This window comes from Macadamia integrifolia, chromosome 9, assembly GCF_013358625.1.
Source record: "Macadamia integrifolia cultivar HAES 741 chromosome 9, SCU_Mint_v3, whole genome shotgun sequence".
Taxonomy (NCBI): domain Eukaryota; kingdom Viridiplantae; phylum Streptophyta; class Magnoliopsida; order Proteales; family Proteaceae; genus Macadamia; species Macadamia integrifolia.
This window is the reverse complement of record NC_056565.1, coordinates 3,337,814-3,351,377: the sequence shown is the minus strand read 5'-3', so window position 1 is coordinate 3,351,377 and position 13,564 is coordinate 3,337,814. Positions and strand designations below refer to the sequence as shown.

The 13,564-nt window shown below is 37.1% G+C and overlaps 2 protein-coding genes across 2 annotated transcripts; both read right to left on the bottom strand.

The window, feature by feature from the left end:
- Window positions 1–4,422: 4,422 nt before the first annotated feature.
- LOC122089878 (cyclin-D4-1-like) lies at window positions 4,423–6,468 on the bottom strand. Its single transcript, XM_042659622.1, has 6 exons — window positions 6,032–6,468; window positions 5,812–5,898; window positions 5,587–5,706; window positions 5,291–5,495; window positions 5,048–5,175; window positions 4,423–4,951 (listed from the first exon to the last, which is right to left on the bottom strand). The coding sequence occupies exons 1-6, from the start codon at window positions 6,281–6,283 to the stop codon at window positions 4,679–4,681; spliced, it is 1,065 nt and encodes a 354-aa protein (XP_042515556.1). The 5' UTR covers window positions 6,284–6,468; the 3' UTR covers window positions 4,423–4,678.
- A 4,405-nt stretch (window positions 6,469–10,873) lies between these two features.
- Window positions 10,874–12,694, bottom strand: LOC122089017 (GDSL esterase/lipase 7-like). Its single transcript, XM_042658421.1, has 5 exons — window positions 12,329–12,694; window positions 12,006–12,136; window positions 11,627–11,875; window positions 11,275–11,524; window positions 10,874–11,188 (listed from the first exon to the last, which is right to left on the bottom strand). The coding sequence occupies exons 1-5, from the start codon at window positions 12,651–12,653 to the stop codon at window positions 10,977–10,979; spliced, it is 1,167 nt and encodes a 388-aa protein (XP_042514355.1). The 5' UTR covers window positions 12,654–12,694; the 3' UTR covers window positions 10,874–10,976.
- Between the last annotated feature and the right edge of the window lie 870 nt (window positions 12,695–13,564).

The window sequence follows — 13,564 nt, the reverse complement described above, 5'->3', positions numbered from 1 at the left end:
TTTTTTCAAAATAATCCTATTGGATCCACTTTTCAGTTTTGATTGATGCATTCAGTCGATCCAATTCTATCAGTTCCATAAAACCCAACTAATAACTTAACCGATAATGGTTCAGTTAATTTGGTCTGAGTTGAATCGGTCACTTTTGATCAATATGACCGATTTGGAAGAGACTGCACCAAGAGGACCGGAGACCAATTCCTTTATGAAAGGACTCACATGATGTAATGTCTGTAAAGATATACAATTAAATTCACATCTCTCTTCCATAAAGATCAATAAAATATTAAAAAAAAAATTTAAAAGATACTCTTGGCTCAAGGATTAAATAATCAAAATCAGATCGAGGAATTAGCCCATTCATATCTGAATTGGTTGAATTGATAGATTCAAGATTGATCCCAATTATAGCCAATCCGGTTCATCCGATTCCCTCCCAACATGTAGGGTTAGAGCATACGATTCCAGAAGATTTCCTCACCGATCCGGATATCGAATTTGAAGAGAATCTGGACCAATCTCCAATTGAAGTAACTCAATCAGAATCTTCTTTAATGCTTACTCTCAGTGCGTAGAGTCCGTGGGTATGAGCCTCCGGTCTAGGGTCATGATTGATAGTCTCTCAAAAGCTTTGAAACGCATCTAATCCAATGAGAATAGTCAAATGTTCAAAAGTCACAATCCCCTAGCTACACGCCATCCAATCATTTCCTTCTTATGGGCCCCCACATTAATCAACATACCACATTCCCAGGGCTGAAGCCTGAAGCCAGCCTTCCCATGCTATTTGCTTATGGACTAAACAGCAGAAGAAGAAGGATCAGCCTTTTCTCAACTTTGCCGAAAAGGAAAGTGATTATAAGGAAAGGAAATCATCTGTTTCTCTAATCTCTCTGCTTAAAGCCTCCAATTCCTGGCATCAATTAATGGGATTAGAGATTTTAGCTTCAACCTTCAAGGGTTTATCTTATTCTCATCTTAATTAAGATGATTTGATTAGTAGATTACATACTGGTCCATAGCTGCATTCTCAATCAAGTCTGACCAAATGGGACCCATCTGGACCAAGTTGAAGTTTGGTTACCCCCTCATCAAGTTGTCCAAGACATTCTAATAAGTGTTTCCTATTGTGTTCAAGTGTTCCAAGATCTGCTGCCTATCTCCATCTTGTGCCCAGAGGAGTTCTTTTAAATAATTCATCTATAACACAACATGGGTCAGGACAGCCTGGGCCTAGCCAAGTCCAACCCTAAAATTTTTCCTCAACTGGGCTGGGATGGGCTGGGCTGGAATGGGGCTAGGTTTGGAAAATGTTGATATGACGACCTGAGTTTAGATTGGGCTAGATTATGAGGTTTTTAGGTTTGAGCTCAAACCAGGGTTTGAAAAATCAGATTCGGATTGGTTCAACCATTCCCGATTGACCCTCCAAATGATATTCGTGGGCTATCTCTCAGTCTACATGAGTTGAATTGAACTGAGAACTTGCTCTTACATAACAATCTCTATAGATTGGAGAACTATAGGGGGATGGCCTCTAACCATAGTTTTGTTAAAACGCAACCTTAAAACAATGAAGGAAAGAATAGAAAAACAAGAACAAACAATCATACAATGCACACAGATTTACAAATTCGACAAGATTACCTACGACCTCTCGAATCCAACTCCCACACACCTCAGCACATCCAATAGTCAAATAATGTGTGTATTTAGAGTTCAAATGAGCCTCATATACCCCTGGTGACCTAACAAGATTTCTATACTAAACCTAGATGGTTTTGGGCTTAGGAATTAGCCTTCATACTTGGCCCAAACCCAACTGAACCTAGGATTTGTTTTCTGCTTTGAAGCAAAAGCCCAGCAGTAGCAAAAGATTGAGTACACGTCCAGGATGAGCCCAGCCCAAGTTGGGTGCCGCCATCAATGGATTAGTTCTAATGGATCACACCCAAAATATCGATCAACCGATACAGATCAATTGTATCGATGAGAAAGTAGCCAATAATTGATACCGCCCTGATACAATTCAATTCATATCGTATCATTATTCGCCGAGTCCAATTTGTGATGGTCATTTACTACCTGATCTATAGGCATCTCTGTAAGCATTTTGCACCAAAATGGATGCGGAGTTCTTCACATCAGTGCAAGTTTGGAATCCTTAGTTGCCACGTGGCAACTTTGTTTGGATCTAAATTTACATATAACTAAGGTTACACACACCTTTTTTGGGTACACTTGTAAAATATAGGACCAAGTGTAGCTTCGGATGGTCCATCTTAATAATTTGTTAGGGCGGCCTACGTTTTCATCACGTGACATATCAGATGAAACCCTAATTTTATTGTGAGATAGACCTGAAAAAAAATAGATGGACTACAAAGGGTGCACAAGCATACATGGATGGCTGAAAAAATACAAATGGATGAGATCTCAAGAGAGAGTATTTTACTGAATTAAGTCATAAGATTTGACGTGGCTAATCCAACCTTAGACTTGTTTACGAAAATGAAAAAAAAGAAAATCCAACCCTAGACTTGCTTGCCAAAAAATAAATAAAAAACTCCTAGACTAATCTCTTTGATGATCAAAATTAAGACAACATCACACCGCATGCTTAAAATTGGTTAGCCACCATAATAAGCATATCGTTGGAGCAACTTTTGCACTAAGCATATAAGAAAGAAGAATCCAATATATATGACAATCATTAATTGTGTCGAGGTTGTCGTATGATAAGCTCACACTCATTAAGAGGTCTCAAGTTTAGATCTCTAGAGTTGAATAGTATTATACCATCCGATCCATATTGATATCATATCAGTATCGACTCTACTGAATACCATACATTAAAACCATGCTTTACCCAAATCAAAACAGTGGGCCACAAATACTGAAATTGTGAAACTTTTTTTTTTTTTGGGTAAAGAAAATTGTGAAACTAAACGCAGCAAATAGTTGGGGGAACATATTCTTAATTTAGCATTAAATGGGGTTGCGGGGTCAACATAGAATATTAGAATTAGTTAGTTAAGTGATGATGTTTCATTAAGAATACTAAATAGAATCACATTTAAATGATTTGATTTAGTAAGGCCCATCATGAATCCGATTGTGGGGCTCAGACCCATTTGACCTAGAGCTCTTTCTCTCTTTCTCTCTTTCTCTCTTTCTCTCTTTCTCTCTTTCTCTCTTTCTCTCTTTCTCTCTCTCTTTCTTAGTCGGCTAATCCCAACACCCACGGTGAGTAGTAAGTAGTACATGACAGACAATAAAAGCTTTGTGGGGCTTAAGGTAGATGACAACTTCTACCGAAAAAAAAAACATGACAACCTTCCTTTGTTGTAGTATTTAGCGTCCCACCATCATTAAGGTTGGTACAAAAAACATACATTATTATTTCCTATGCACGATTCCATGGGCCCCATCCCCACCCCCCAAAAAAATATATATTCATCTAAGCCATGGTTTAAGTAACCGGTATCAATATTGATATCAGATAATTTTACCCCTATTTTCATCATTTTTTTTCATCCAATGATAGCTATGGACTTGAAGGTGGGATACACCCTCAGAGCTAGCCTAGCAAGGATTTTCAACTTGGAATCTAGAATTAGATCAAATCCATCAAAATCGATCTTAAAAAACCCTAGAATTGGCCATCATATCCATAACCCATTGATCTGATCTAGAAAACCCTAAAGTCGGCCATGACAAAAAGTCCAAACAATTCTTTCAGTCTTAATCTGAATAGACCAATTCAACCAATCCAAATCCAATATTTTATAACAGTGTAAGCTTAGCTGTCAATTACTCCTCCTTAATCACTCACACCACACACTTATTACTTAACAGCTAAATAGCTTATTAACACATTAATTAATTTTACTGGTTCATGTTTACTTGTGGTATTAAATCTTATTATTTGACTGCAGGAGCAGAGAGAGAGAGAGAGAGAGAGAGAGAGAGAGGAGATTTTGGAAGGAGTGAAAAGAAGGAAGAATGATGATGGGCTACAGGGCTGGCAGCCAAAAAATGAGACTTCAACAAAAAGCCCACAAAATGACAAATAACAAATCATTTCAATTCTTTTGGTACTCACTGTTTGGCCTCTGAAACATCTCTCTCTCTCTAGAGAGCTTTGCCTTTCTGACCAGTGGATCTTTTGACCGTTGCACAACTTTAAGTACTGTAGGAGTGGAAAGGTGACCACTGGCCACCGTACAACACACACGGCGTGCGTTAGCCACCAAAGCATGCACCTTCCCCTGTTACTCAGGCTTATCATGCGCCTCTCTCTCTCTCCCTCTCTAGCTCTCTTTCTCTCTCAATTCCTCTGAGATATGAACTTTTTTATTTCTATTAGTTCTTAAAACACAGAGTTACGCAGTTAAACAGAAGATTGCCCATAACCAAAAGTTCATTCTAAATTATCCATGATTTATTTCAGTAATTTAAGTATATTTTTATAATAGTTTTGATTATCTATGTCTATAATAAAGAGCTGATTACTGTCAAAAAAGAAACAATAAAAAGGGAAGGAAATGGGCGCCAGCCAAACCTACCAAAGTTCAAACCTTTTTTTCCCATTTCTTCCCTGTCCCACTCTCCTCCTTTTTATGAGTTTTTCTGCCTTTCTCTCTGTTTCTGTTCTTCTAAAATTCTCTTCCAATAGTCAAACTCTTCTCTTCTTTCTCTGTACAGATTCAGCCTCTCTCTCTTCTTCAGAGCTTATATATTTACACTCACCAGTATCATCGAAAGAAGTCCCAGATGAAGGAAGCCCATTAGCCGTTGTTCCAGTACTGGGGCTGCTGCTATTAGATCTCAACAGCCCCGCAGCATCAAGGACCCCAACTGGGCTCAATGGCGGAGTAGTAGTAGTAGTAGTAGTAGTCCACAAATTGATAACCTCTTGAACCAGCTCGTAACACTTCAACACTCTCTCCTGCGTTGCAGAACCAAACCATTAGAAATCAGAAAACGAAATCAATGAAACAAAACATTTCAGGGTATGGGCTTCATTTGGTTTCTTTGGTGTCACCTTGTTTAAGTGAGGGGAAGAGCAGGAATCGAAGGCTTTGTTCAAATCGATGGTCTGGGTTTCTCCAGCTACAGAGATTGCGACAGCTAATGCTATCTCTGATGGACGGAAGTCAAGGAATTCGGTACCTGCCCATCAACAAACATGGATCAAAATCTATAAAAGACCCATCTTTTATTCATTTCTTCAAGATTTCAAGTTGACTTACAGATTCAGATATGTTGTGGGTTTAGAGATGGATACCTTTGGTGGTTCTTAATATTATCTCCACAGACCGAGAAATCAAAGATTTGGGGTCTCCGCTTTCTGGGTTTGTGATTTTGTCCAAGAAATAGTCGATGAACGAGAGAGGAGTAACTGCATTAGTCCTCCAGTTCAGAGCCGATAATAAAAAAAGCTCCATCCTCTGAATATTTTGGGGATCAAAGATCGGGTTTCCTTCAATCACCTGCAAATATTGGAAACTTTAAATAAAGAAACTGAAGTTTCACAATGGCTTCTTACTTCGCAGTTCTCATTCTCATTAATAGTCGATATACCTGTAAATCTAAAGACAATGGAACGTTTGTTTCTTCCATTTTTGCTGCCACAGACAAGCAAGTTACGGACAACAACTTGTATTTCCATGGCCCTGTTTCGTAAAAACTGCTACTTCCACGCTAGAAATTGAACAAAACAAACATGAACTAACTTATCGTTTCATCGAAGAAGCAACAGAAACAAAAGATCTTCATCGTCTGAGTAAATATTTCCGGATAACTTACCGGAATTTCATGCTCAGATAAGAATCGATCCAGGTAATTGATGGCTAAACAAGCAGTCAATGGTTCGAAGCTATAATAGCGATGAACCTTCAAACAAAACAGAAAAACAGAAAAAACATAAGAACTCGTATAAAAAAATAAAATAAAAAATCGACCCATGAAACTTAAGGGACATACAAACTAATCAGAGGATATGAGGACTGAAAAATAGAAACCAGACCTTGAAAATCCAATCAACAGAGTCATTACGAGCGGAGACATCAAGGCCACCGGATTGAAGCCTCGCCAGGTAATCATCCCTGGGCATCATTTCCTGTTCTTTCTTAAGAAGTTGCGAAACTATATCGTAGTCCGCACAAGAATCAATCGAGAACAGCTTCCGAGGCCCACTCTGGACTTCATCGCAGAGCTCGAAGTCTTTTTCGATGAGTTTGTAATCTTCGTTGCAAAGAAGGCTTGAGAAGCTGTCCATAGGGTACTGATATATCAACTCTTTTCGTCTCAGAACGATTACTTTGCGTTTTAAGAATCTGCCATTGAAGCACTGAAGAAGCTTAAATCCAGAGCAGGGAAGAGAGAGAGAGAGGAGGGGTAGAGAGGGTCTCCTTGAAACGGGCAAAGCCCAAGTCTCGGGGGAAAAAGAGGAAGGGTCTGAGGATGGCGCCTCAAACCTCTATTAAAGCTTCTGCCTTTGGGTGCTTGGATTCAGAAAAGGCAAATACATGGATGATATGGTGAAGTGCATCTGTATGGATTCTCAATGCAGATTTGAGTTCATCCGCTGCCACAGCATGTATCCGCAGATCAGAGGGCCGAAAATGTTTGATCATCAAGGGCTGTGTGGCTCATCCACATTTTTTTTTGGCTGAAACGATCATCCGCGACGTGGGATTATGGGAATAAGGATGTGATGATATCATTTAAAAGAAAAAAAAAAAAAAGGTTTGATAGTTAATAATCTGATTTATTTTATTTTATTTTTTTTGGGGCGGGGAGCTGATTCCAAATGAACTGTTTATTCAGACTTTACTCACGCACGATAGAGGGGTGGAGCGAAAGGGGGAATGATAGGGAGAGAGGGAAGGGATATGAGTCCGGATCCTCTATGGCAAGCTATAGAGGATGGTGAGTGTCTCAGCCTTCGGATGGACCTTGACCCACATGCTATAGTATATCTGACAATTGGGAGCTTCACTGCCTTCTATGACCTCTATAGAGGATTTTTTCGTAGGGGACACTAAATCCAAACCCGCACAACCATGCAATAGGAGTCACTTCTCTGACCTCCTGTCACCTGCTCTTCTAGCAAAAACTGCAAGCTAATGCGTTAAGCACTAGATTCACATATTCTGTCAAAGTTGCAGTACACTGGTACACATAATTTTAAACTGGGACAAAATCGTTAGATTAGAATATTGTGTTGAGATGGTCCATCAATCCACTACCTAGATTTTACACCATCTTCCCCCATAAAAGAAAACCCTATTATAAAGAACTTGGTAAGTTATACCTTGTAGATTTTACCTTAAAAAAAATTAAAATAAAAAGAGAGAAAAATAGGAGGTGTCTATAGGGATGTGGCATAGAGGAACACACCAACGAAGGGCTATAGAACAATTACATGAATAGAGAATAGAGAGATCATTTCATGTGATGAGGAGAGAGACAGAAAAGAGAGGGTTGTAACGTACTCTCTGTCCCTTATACATAGAATCTCTTCCTTGAAAAGGGAGGGGGGGTGAATTTCGTTGGTCGGCGGACTAAAAAAGGAAGAGTAATAATAGTGACTTCAGATATATTTCCATTTTATTCAAAATGGACGGTATTTAAGCATGCCTTCTTTGGCTCGAAAAATCGTTTCTAAAATAAAAACGATGAGAGTTCTTTAATTGACAAAGCAAACAAGGAAGATTAATGATGATAGCTAGACTGGAGTTGGAATGGATTTGAGGGATATTTCAGCTTCGTTCAATAGGGGAAGTATTAGTCTATGCTTTCTTCGTAGTGGATAACTCAAGACCAATGAGTCAGTATTGGGATATTTTAGTTTTGTTCAATAAATAAAATAGTATACATGCCTTCTCAATGGTGAATGGCTGTAGACCATGAAGTCAGTTTTCTGGTTGATTTCCCAAAAAAAAAAATGTGGGGAGGAGGGAGGGGAGGGAGAAGTGTTCTCTATAGGGGAGGGCACTCTCCACCAATGCCTTCCTCTCTCTGGCTATTCTTCTACCCATATGGATAATTTTACACAGAAAGTATAGCCTATGAATCCCATCATTGGCTTGCACAACTAGCATACAAATGATGGGAGGGTTCAAATTTTTTTTTTTTTTTTAAATCTATGAATGTTGAGTTAGGTGTCGTAAGACTTTTGACAATAGAATTATAGTCGGAATGATCATGAAGTTTTTGATACAAATGCATTAGATATTATTCTCGTATGAAGGTCTATGTCTAAGATTGAGAGTCTCATAAAGTGTTGGTGGCAGTCCAATAGACTAAAATTGATCTTTTGGATAGTTATATTAGAGGTTGGGATGTTTATATTTTTTGGCTTTCATTGCAATGGTCCTAATCCTTACCAAAAAAAAAATTGTAATGGTTCTAATTAGTAAACATATAAAGTGGAGATAAAGTTAATACATGAGATTAGTAATTAAGTGCTTAAGTTAGATTATAATACTTCACAATTATAAAGAGTTCTATTTTCAGTTTATTTATTTTATTGAGTGAGTTCGAATGATTAGAAGTCCTTTTATAAGTAAATTTACAAAAAATTTAAGGTCTTATATATAAATATTTAGAAATTTTTTAAGATCCTATATATATAATATATCCTCCATGAATCCATCAATTATAGATGATTGAAGTAAAGAATATGAGTATTTTGAGAGTTTTAGTGCCATTGAGCAATACATATGAGACTTGAATCCCAAATCAGATTTTTTTTTTTTTTTTTCCTCCTCTCCTCTTCCTCCCAAGCAGATAGATCTAATATTTTTCCCTCCCTTTCCATCAATCTGATTTATTTCTTTACCAATATTGTTGCTTCCTTTATTTCAAATCTAATTATAATTGATTATTGAGCTTGTTAGCATATGAGATTCATAATCTTGATTTTTATGTCTCATCATTTAGTATCAGAACCAAACATGATCATTAATATTAATGATCATATCCTCTTGTTTGTTATGTGCTATCAATTTTAATTTGAGCTAGAGAATTTGTGAATGATTCAGGCGAATATTAAAGAAAATTGACCACAATGTGAAAGACTAAAGATCAAATTGCTTTATCATGTTTGATTGTATGGAATTGTCATTCAATAAATGGATCTAGATCATTAAGTAATGGGTATAAGAACAAGAAAACATGGCGCTAATGATGGAAGACCAAATGGATCCAATTATCATTGATAAACAACCTATGGAGGAATATATAATGATTGAGTAGCTCGTCATGTTAATTCTTCCTCATTGTGATTTCAACAACGGATTCCTTATCGCTGATTTTGTATTTGGTTGTGAATTGATTGATGATGTTGTTGATCCTGTGTTCAAGATCCTTCCATTCTACAAAACTCGAAGACAAATGGAATAATCTTGTGACCATCTCATCTTCCATTACTTTTGTTGTTATCAAACCTTCATGTTTTGTCACAATTAGAATCCAAAAATCTGTGAGCCAAGAATTAGCCAACATGCACGAATTGTTGTGTGGTCGTTCACTTAGTTTACATCATATGTGATTTGAAAACTTTGTTATTAAAACTTGAAAATAAAAAGGAAAACCCCATAAATGAATCATACATTTAAAAATAAAAATAAAAAACAATTAAATTTTACAATTCTCCAGTCTATTTCCCAAAAATAAAATAAAAAAAAAAAAATCTGGCTTTGTGGGTTAGACGGGGATGATTATATCCTTGTTATTCCTTCATGGAGCAAATTTGTTAAGATTTATGGTTTCCTTGATGTCCATAGGAGAAAGCTCTTTGGGTATGTGCCATATTCAAGATGGGCTTTTCTTCTTTGGCACAGTCTGGCTGGAGCCCACGAAGAACTTTAAGTGTATCTATGTTTGCATGGTCCTCCCTGTTATATCCATGAATTGGGGCTGATTAAGATTTGTTGCCACCGTCCAGGGTCCCCTCACCCCATAAAATAAATAAAAGGAAATGGTTGGGTTGTAAGAGGAGAAGTTTTCCTTTGATGATAATTGTTCTAGATTGGGGTTCACTCATCCATCTATGGTCATTATTGCTCATCTATTAGTCAAAAACACCTTCCCCACTATTTCTTATACCACACAGAGTGGGAAAACTCAATCCAAACAGTAATTCCGTTGATTTTTACCTTAATTAATTGAAAAATATGTGACTAAGTTTTTTTATAAAAGAAAGGATTGAACATGACCCTTAGATTAAACTTCTAAAAGATTTTAGGGAAAATGAACTATGTCCAAGACTTACCAGCAATACAAGGGATCCACAGAGGAGTCAAGGAAAAGACATAGAAGGGGGGTAGAATGGAAGCTCAAGAGGGCCACAACCTTCTTGGAAAGCAGGAAAGATACTAAAGTTCTGTTAACTTAGATGCCATCAGGATGGACTTGGTTGATCCACCAACCAAGTCGTTGAAGCACTTTTTAAGGGAGAAGTGCTAATCGACAAGCAAGCCCTGGATCGGCAAGGGGTAGCAAGTTAGGAGACATTAGAGGTTTGGGAGGTTAAGCCCCTAGCTTTATAACATCAACCATCCATATCTACTCAGGTTAAAAACAATATTAATAGTTCAACTTGATTTTTTCTACTAACGATGGGTATCCCATAATGATCCCACAATTGCATGATCAGACCATACCGGGGTTGAATGAGAACCACTTAACTTTCACTGAAAGTAATGAAGAGCACTAAACACCCCGTATGAGTGGCCCTAGTAAGGTAAGAGGAATCGAACTCAGAACCACATGCTTCCTGAGATGAAGATCCCTTGCCAACTCAGCCATCCCTTGGGGTTAACTATTCAACTTAATTGATGCAACATTACTCCATAACATGGAAGATAAATGCTACAATTTATTTAATTCAATATGAGTCCAAAATGAAAAACACAAAAATTAGATACTTTCAGATCCCCCACCCCAAAAAAAAAAAGATTGGCTTATTGTTTCTTTGCAAGCTGCAACACATTTATTGGAGTACATGGAGTTGTACTGTAGAAGCATTCAATGGCAAGCAGGAGGTTTGCCTGTTGTGTTGGATGAAATTCATCCCAGTAGATATGTGTAGAACTATCCAAGCAAGTTGGCCCATCTCTAAGGCATTGATTAGTTTCATTGCTTGTAATACAGCATCGATTTCCATTTGCAAACCCTGCAGTAGATTTCTGTTGGTTATAGAGAACAAGATATAGACGATACATCAATTGTTTTTCAAGTGAATTAATCATGATATCTCACCATATTCAGAAGGATTTCGATTCGAATTAATTGTTGCATACATGTCTCCCTCGACAAAGGTTGAGCCATGAAGACTGGTTCTCAGCTCTTGTAACAAACTATGGAAGTCCATATTGTAAAGGGATACTAACTGGTTTACATCTTCTGCACATCCACTTGTAATATTGTTTCTAATTTTTATGGCTGGTGTACACCCAACTGGGGCAAGGTTGAATACCAAAAATTTCTTTGCTCCCAAATTATAAAGGTCCTGAGAGATTGTATAACTAGAATTGAGATTAAGTTGTCAAAATATACAGAAACAAAAACAGAAAAGGCTCAATCAGTAGAAGGGTTAGATTGTTTCTGTCACCTGTAAATGTTGTTTGAATTCTTTTAAAAGAAGGCTGGCAAATTGATCAGGGCTGTATAGGTGACTACTGGTGTATTGTGCTGGTCTGAGATAGTTGTTCACATAGTCATTGCTGCCTATGTCTACAATGAAAATGGACTTGGATAAGTACTGCAAGAGCTCATCTTTGGTTTTGAAGTTCTTTGGCAAGTAAAGGTTTACAGTTTCTTGGAACAATTCAATTTGTACCTGTAAGGCTGAATTCACCCCCTGCATAACAAAACCATTGCATAAGAAATTCCAAGAATTGAAGCTCCTAATAACAAAAATCTCCCAAGTCTTACTAGAGACTCTGTTTAACACTAAAGACTCTGTTTCCTAAGGTAGTGTAGTAACTTACCATTGCAGATCCTGTTTCAAGGAGGATACCAGCCGATCCCGAGGCATAATTCATTCCAGTTATTGTTTTGAACTTTTGATCTACTGAAAGACCCAAGTATGGAGGAACTAAAGGTAGCCCAAGAAATTGAGCTGCAATCAAAGACCACAAGAGAAACAGATAAAGATGATGAGAAGAAAAAATGAAGTAAAAAAGGGTGATCAAGACAACAAACAACTAATGAGAAGAAAATAGATTTTCTTTTGCTCATCACTTTTGGAATAGTTTTTTTTTTTGTTTTCCTCTTTGGATGAACTAGAGACACTCTATAATTGCCCACTTACCAAGAAAATCTACCAGAGTCTTGCCATTAGTGAATCTTCCTGTTGGACCATCCGGGAAGTCCATGCCATATGGTTTATAGTTTGCTTTTGCAAGTGTGTGAAGGTTGTTATTATTGCCACTGTCTGTAAGTGAATCTCCAAAAATATACAAAGCAGGCGCAAGGGGACTTGAGCACTTTGCCTGGAAGACATGAAGAAGTAGGCAAAGTGAGAGAAGAAGGGACATGGAAAAGGTCTTAGACATATTTTTCTTGCATTCTATGAGGACTTGATCAATGGACTTTATGGAAAGAAGAAGGGACTCTGATGATCCTTCTCTAATCATTAATTATTTTCAAGGATTTATACCCAAATTTCTGCATTATGTATGCGCTAGCACACCCCAAGTAGCTGGGAGTCCTTTTTTTAGTGTTTGGGGGGTGGCGGGTGGGGGGAGGGAGGTGAGGTTTCAGACCAAGTTAGAGTTGATGACTATCTGTTGGAAAGAGACATTGGATTTGGTGTGTTCATCAAACCTAATTTAACTGTTAAATGTTATTTTTTTCCATGATATACTTGAAATTTGGTTGCACTTAGATTTGTCGTTAACAACTAGGGAGATAATTGGGCATCTTGTAAATATGGTTGTCGTCTTGTGTGTTGTCAAGAATGATGATTCCAAACATAATTGTTAGTTTATACATTTTTTTTTTTATACGGAGTTAGATCACTTGAAAAAGCTTGAATGGACTATTATTGTTTGTATAATGAACATGATTCTAACTAATAGATTGCAATTGATCCCTAGACCTGAAATGTCCTTAATGTCTTACCAAAAAAAAAAAAAATTGTTATTATTGTCCAATTAAGTTTTATAAATTTTGGTGTACTAACAATAATGATGAATCGACTTCCCATTGGACTCAAATTTCTCATCTGATATATGATTTGTAAATTATTTACAAAATGTTTGAAATATTATTATTCATTGGTAATTATTTTTTTACGCATGTCAGAGATTGTTTTCATGTCGAATTAGTTGATCAAGTTATATGTATTCGACGATCGGATGGGCTAAGGTCGTGACAATAATTATTTTCTGTTCATAAGTTCGTTATGTGATATTGTAAAATGGTAAATTTTCATTCTTTGAATAAAAAAAATTAGGCAAATTTGCTATCCGTCGTCACCTAAAGCATATTTTTATATCACGTGACATAGAGACCAGATTTTTCTTATCAATTATTATATTCTTAA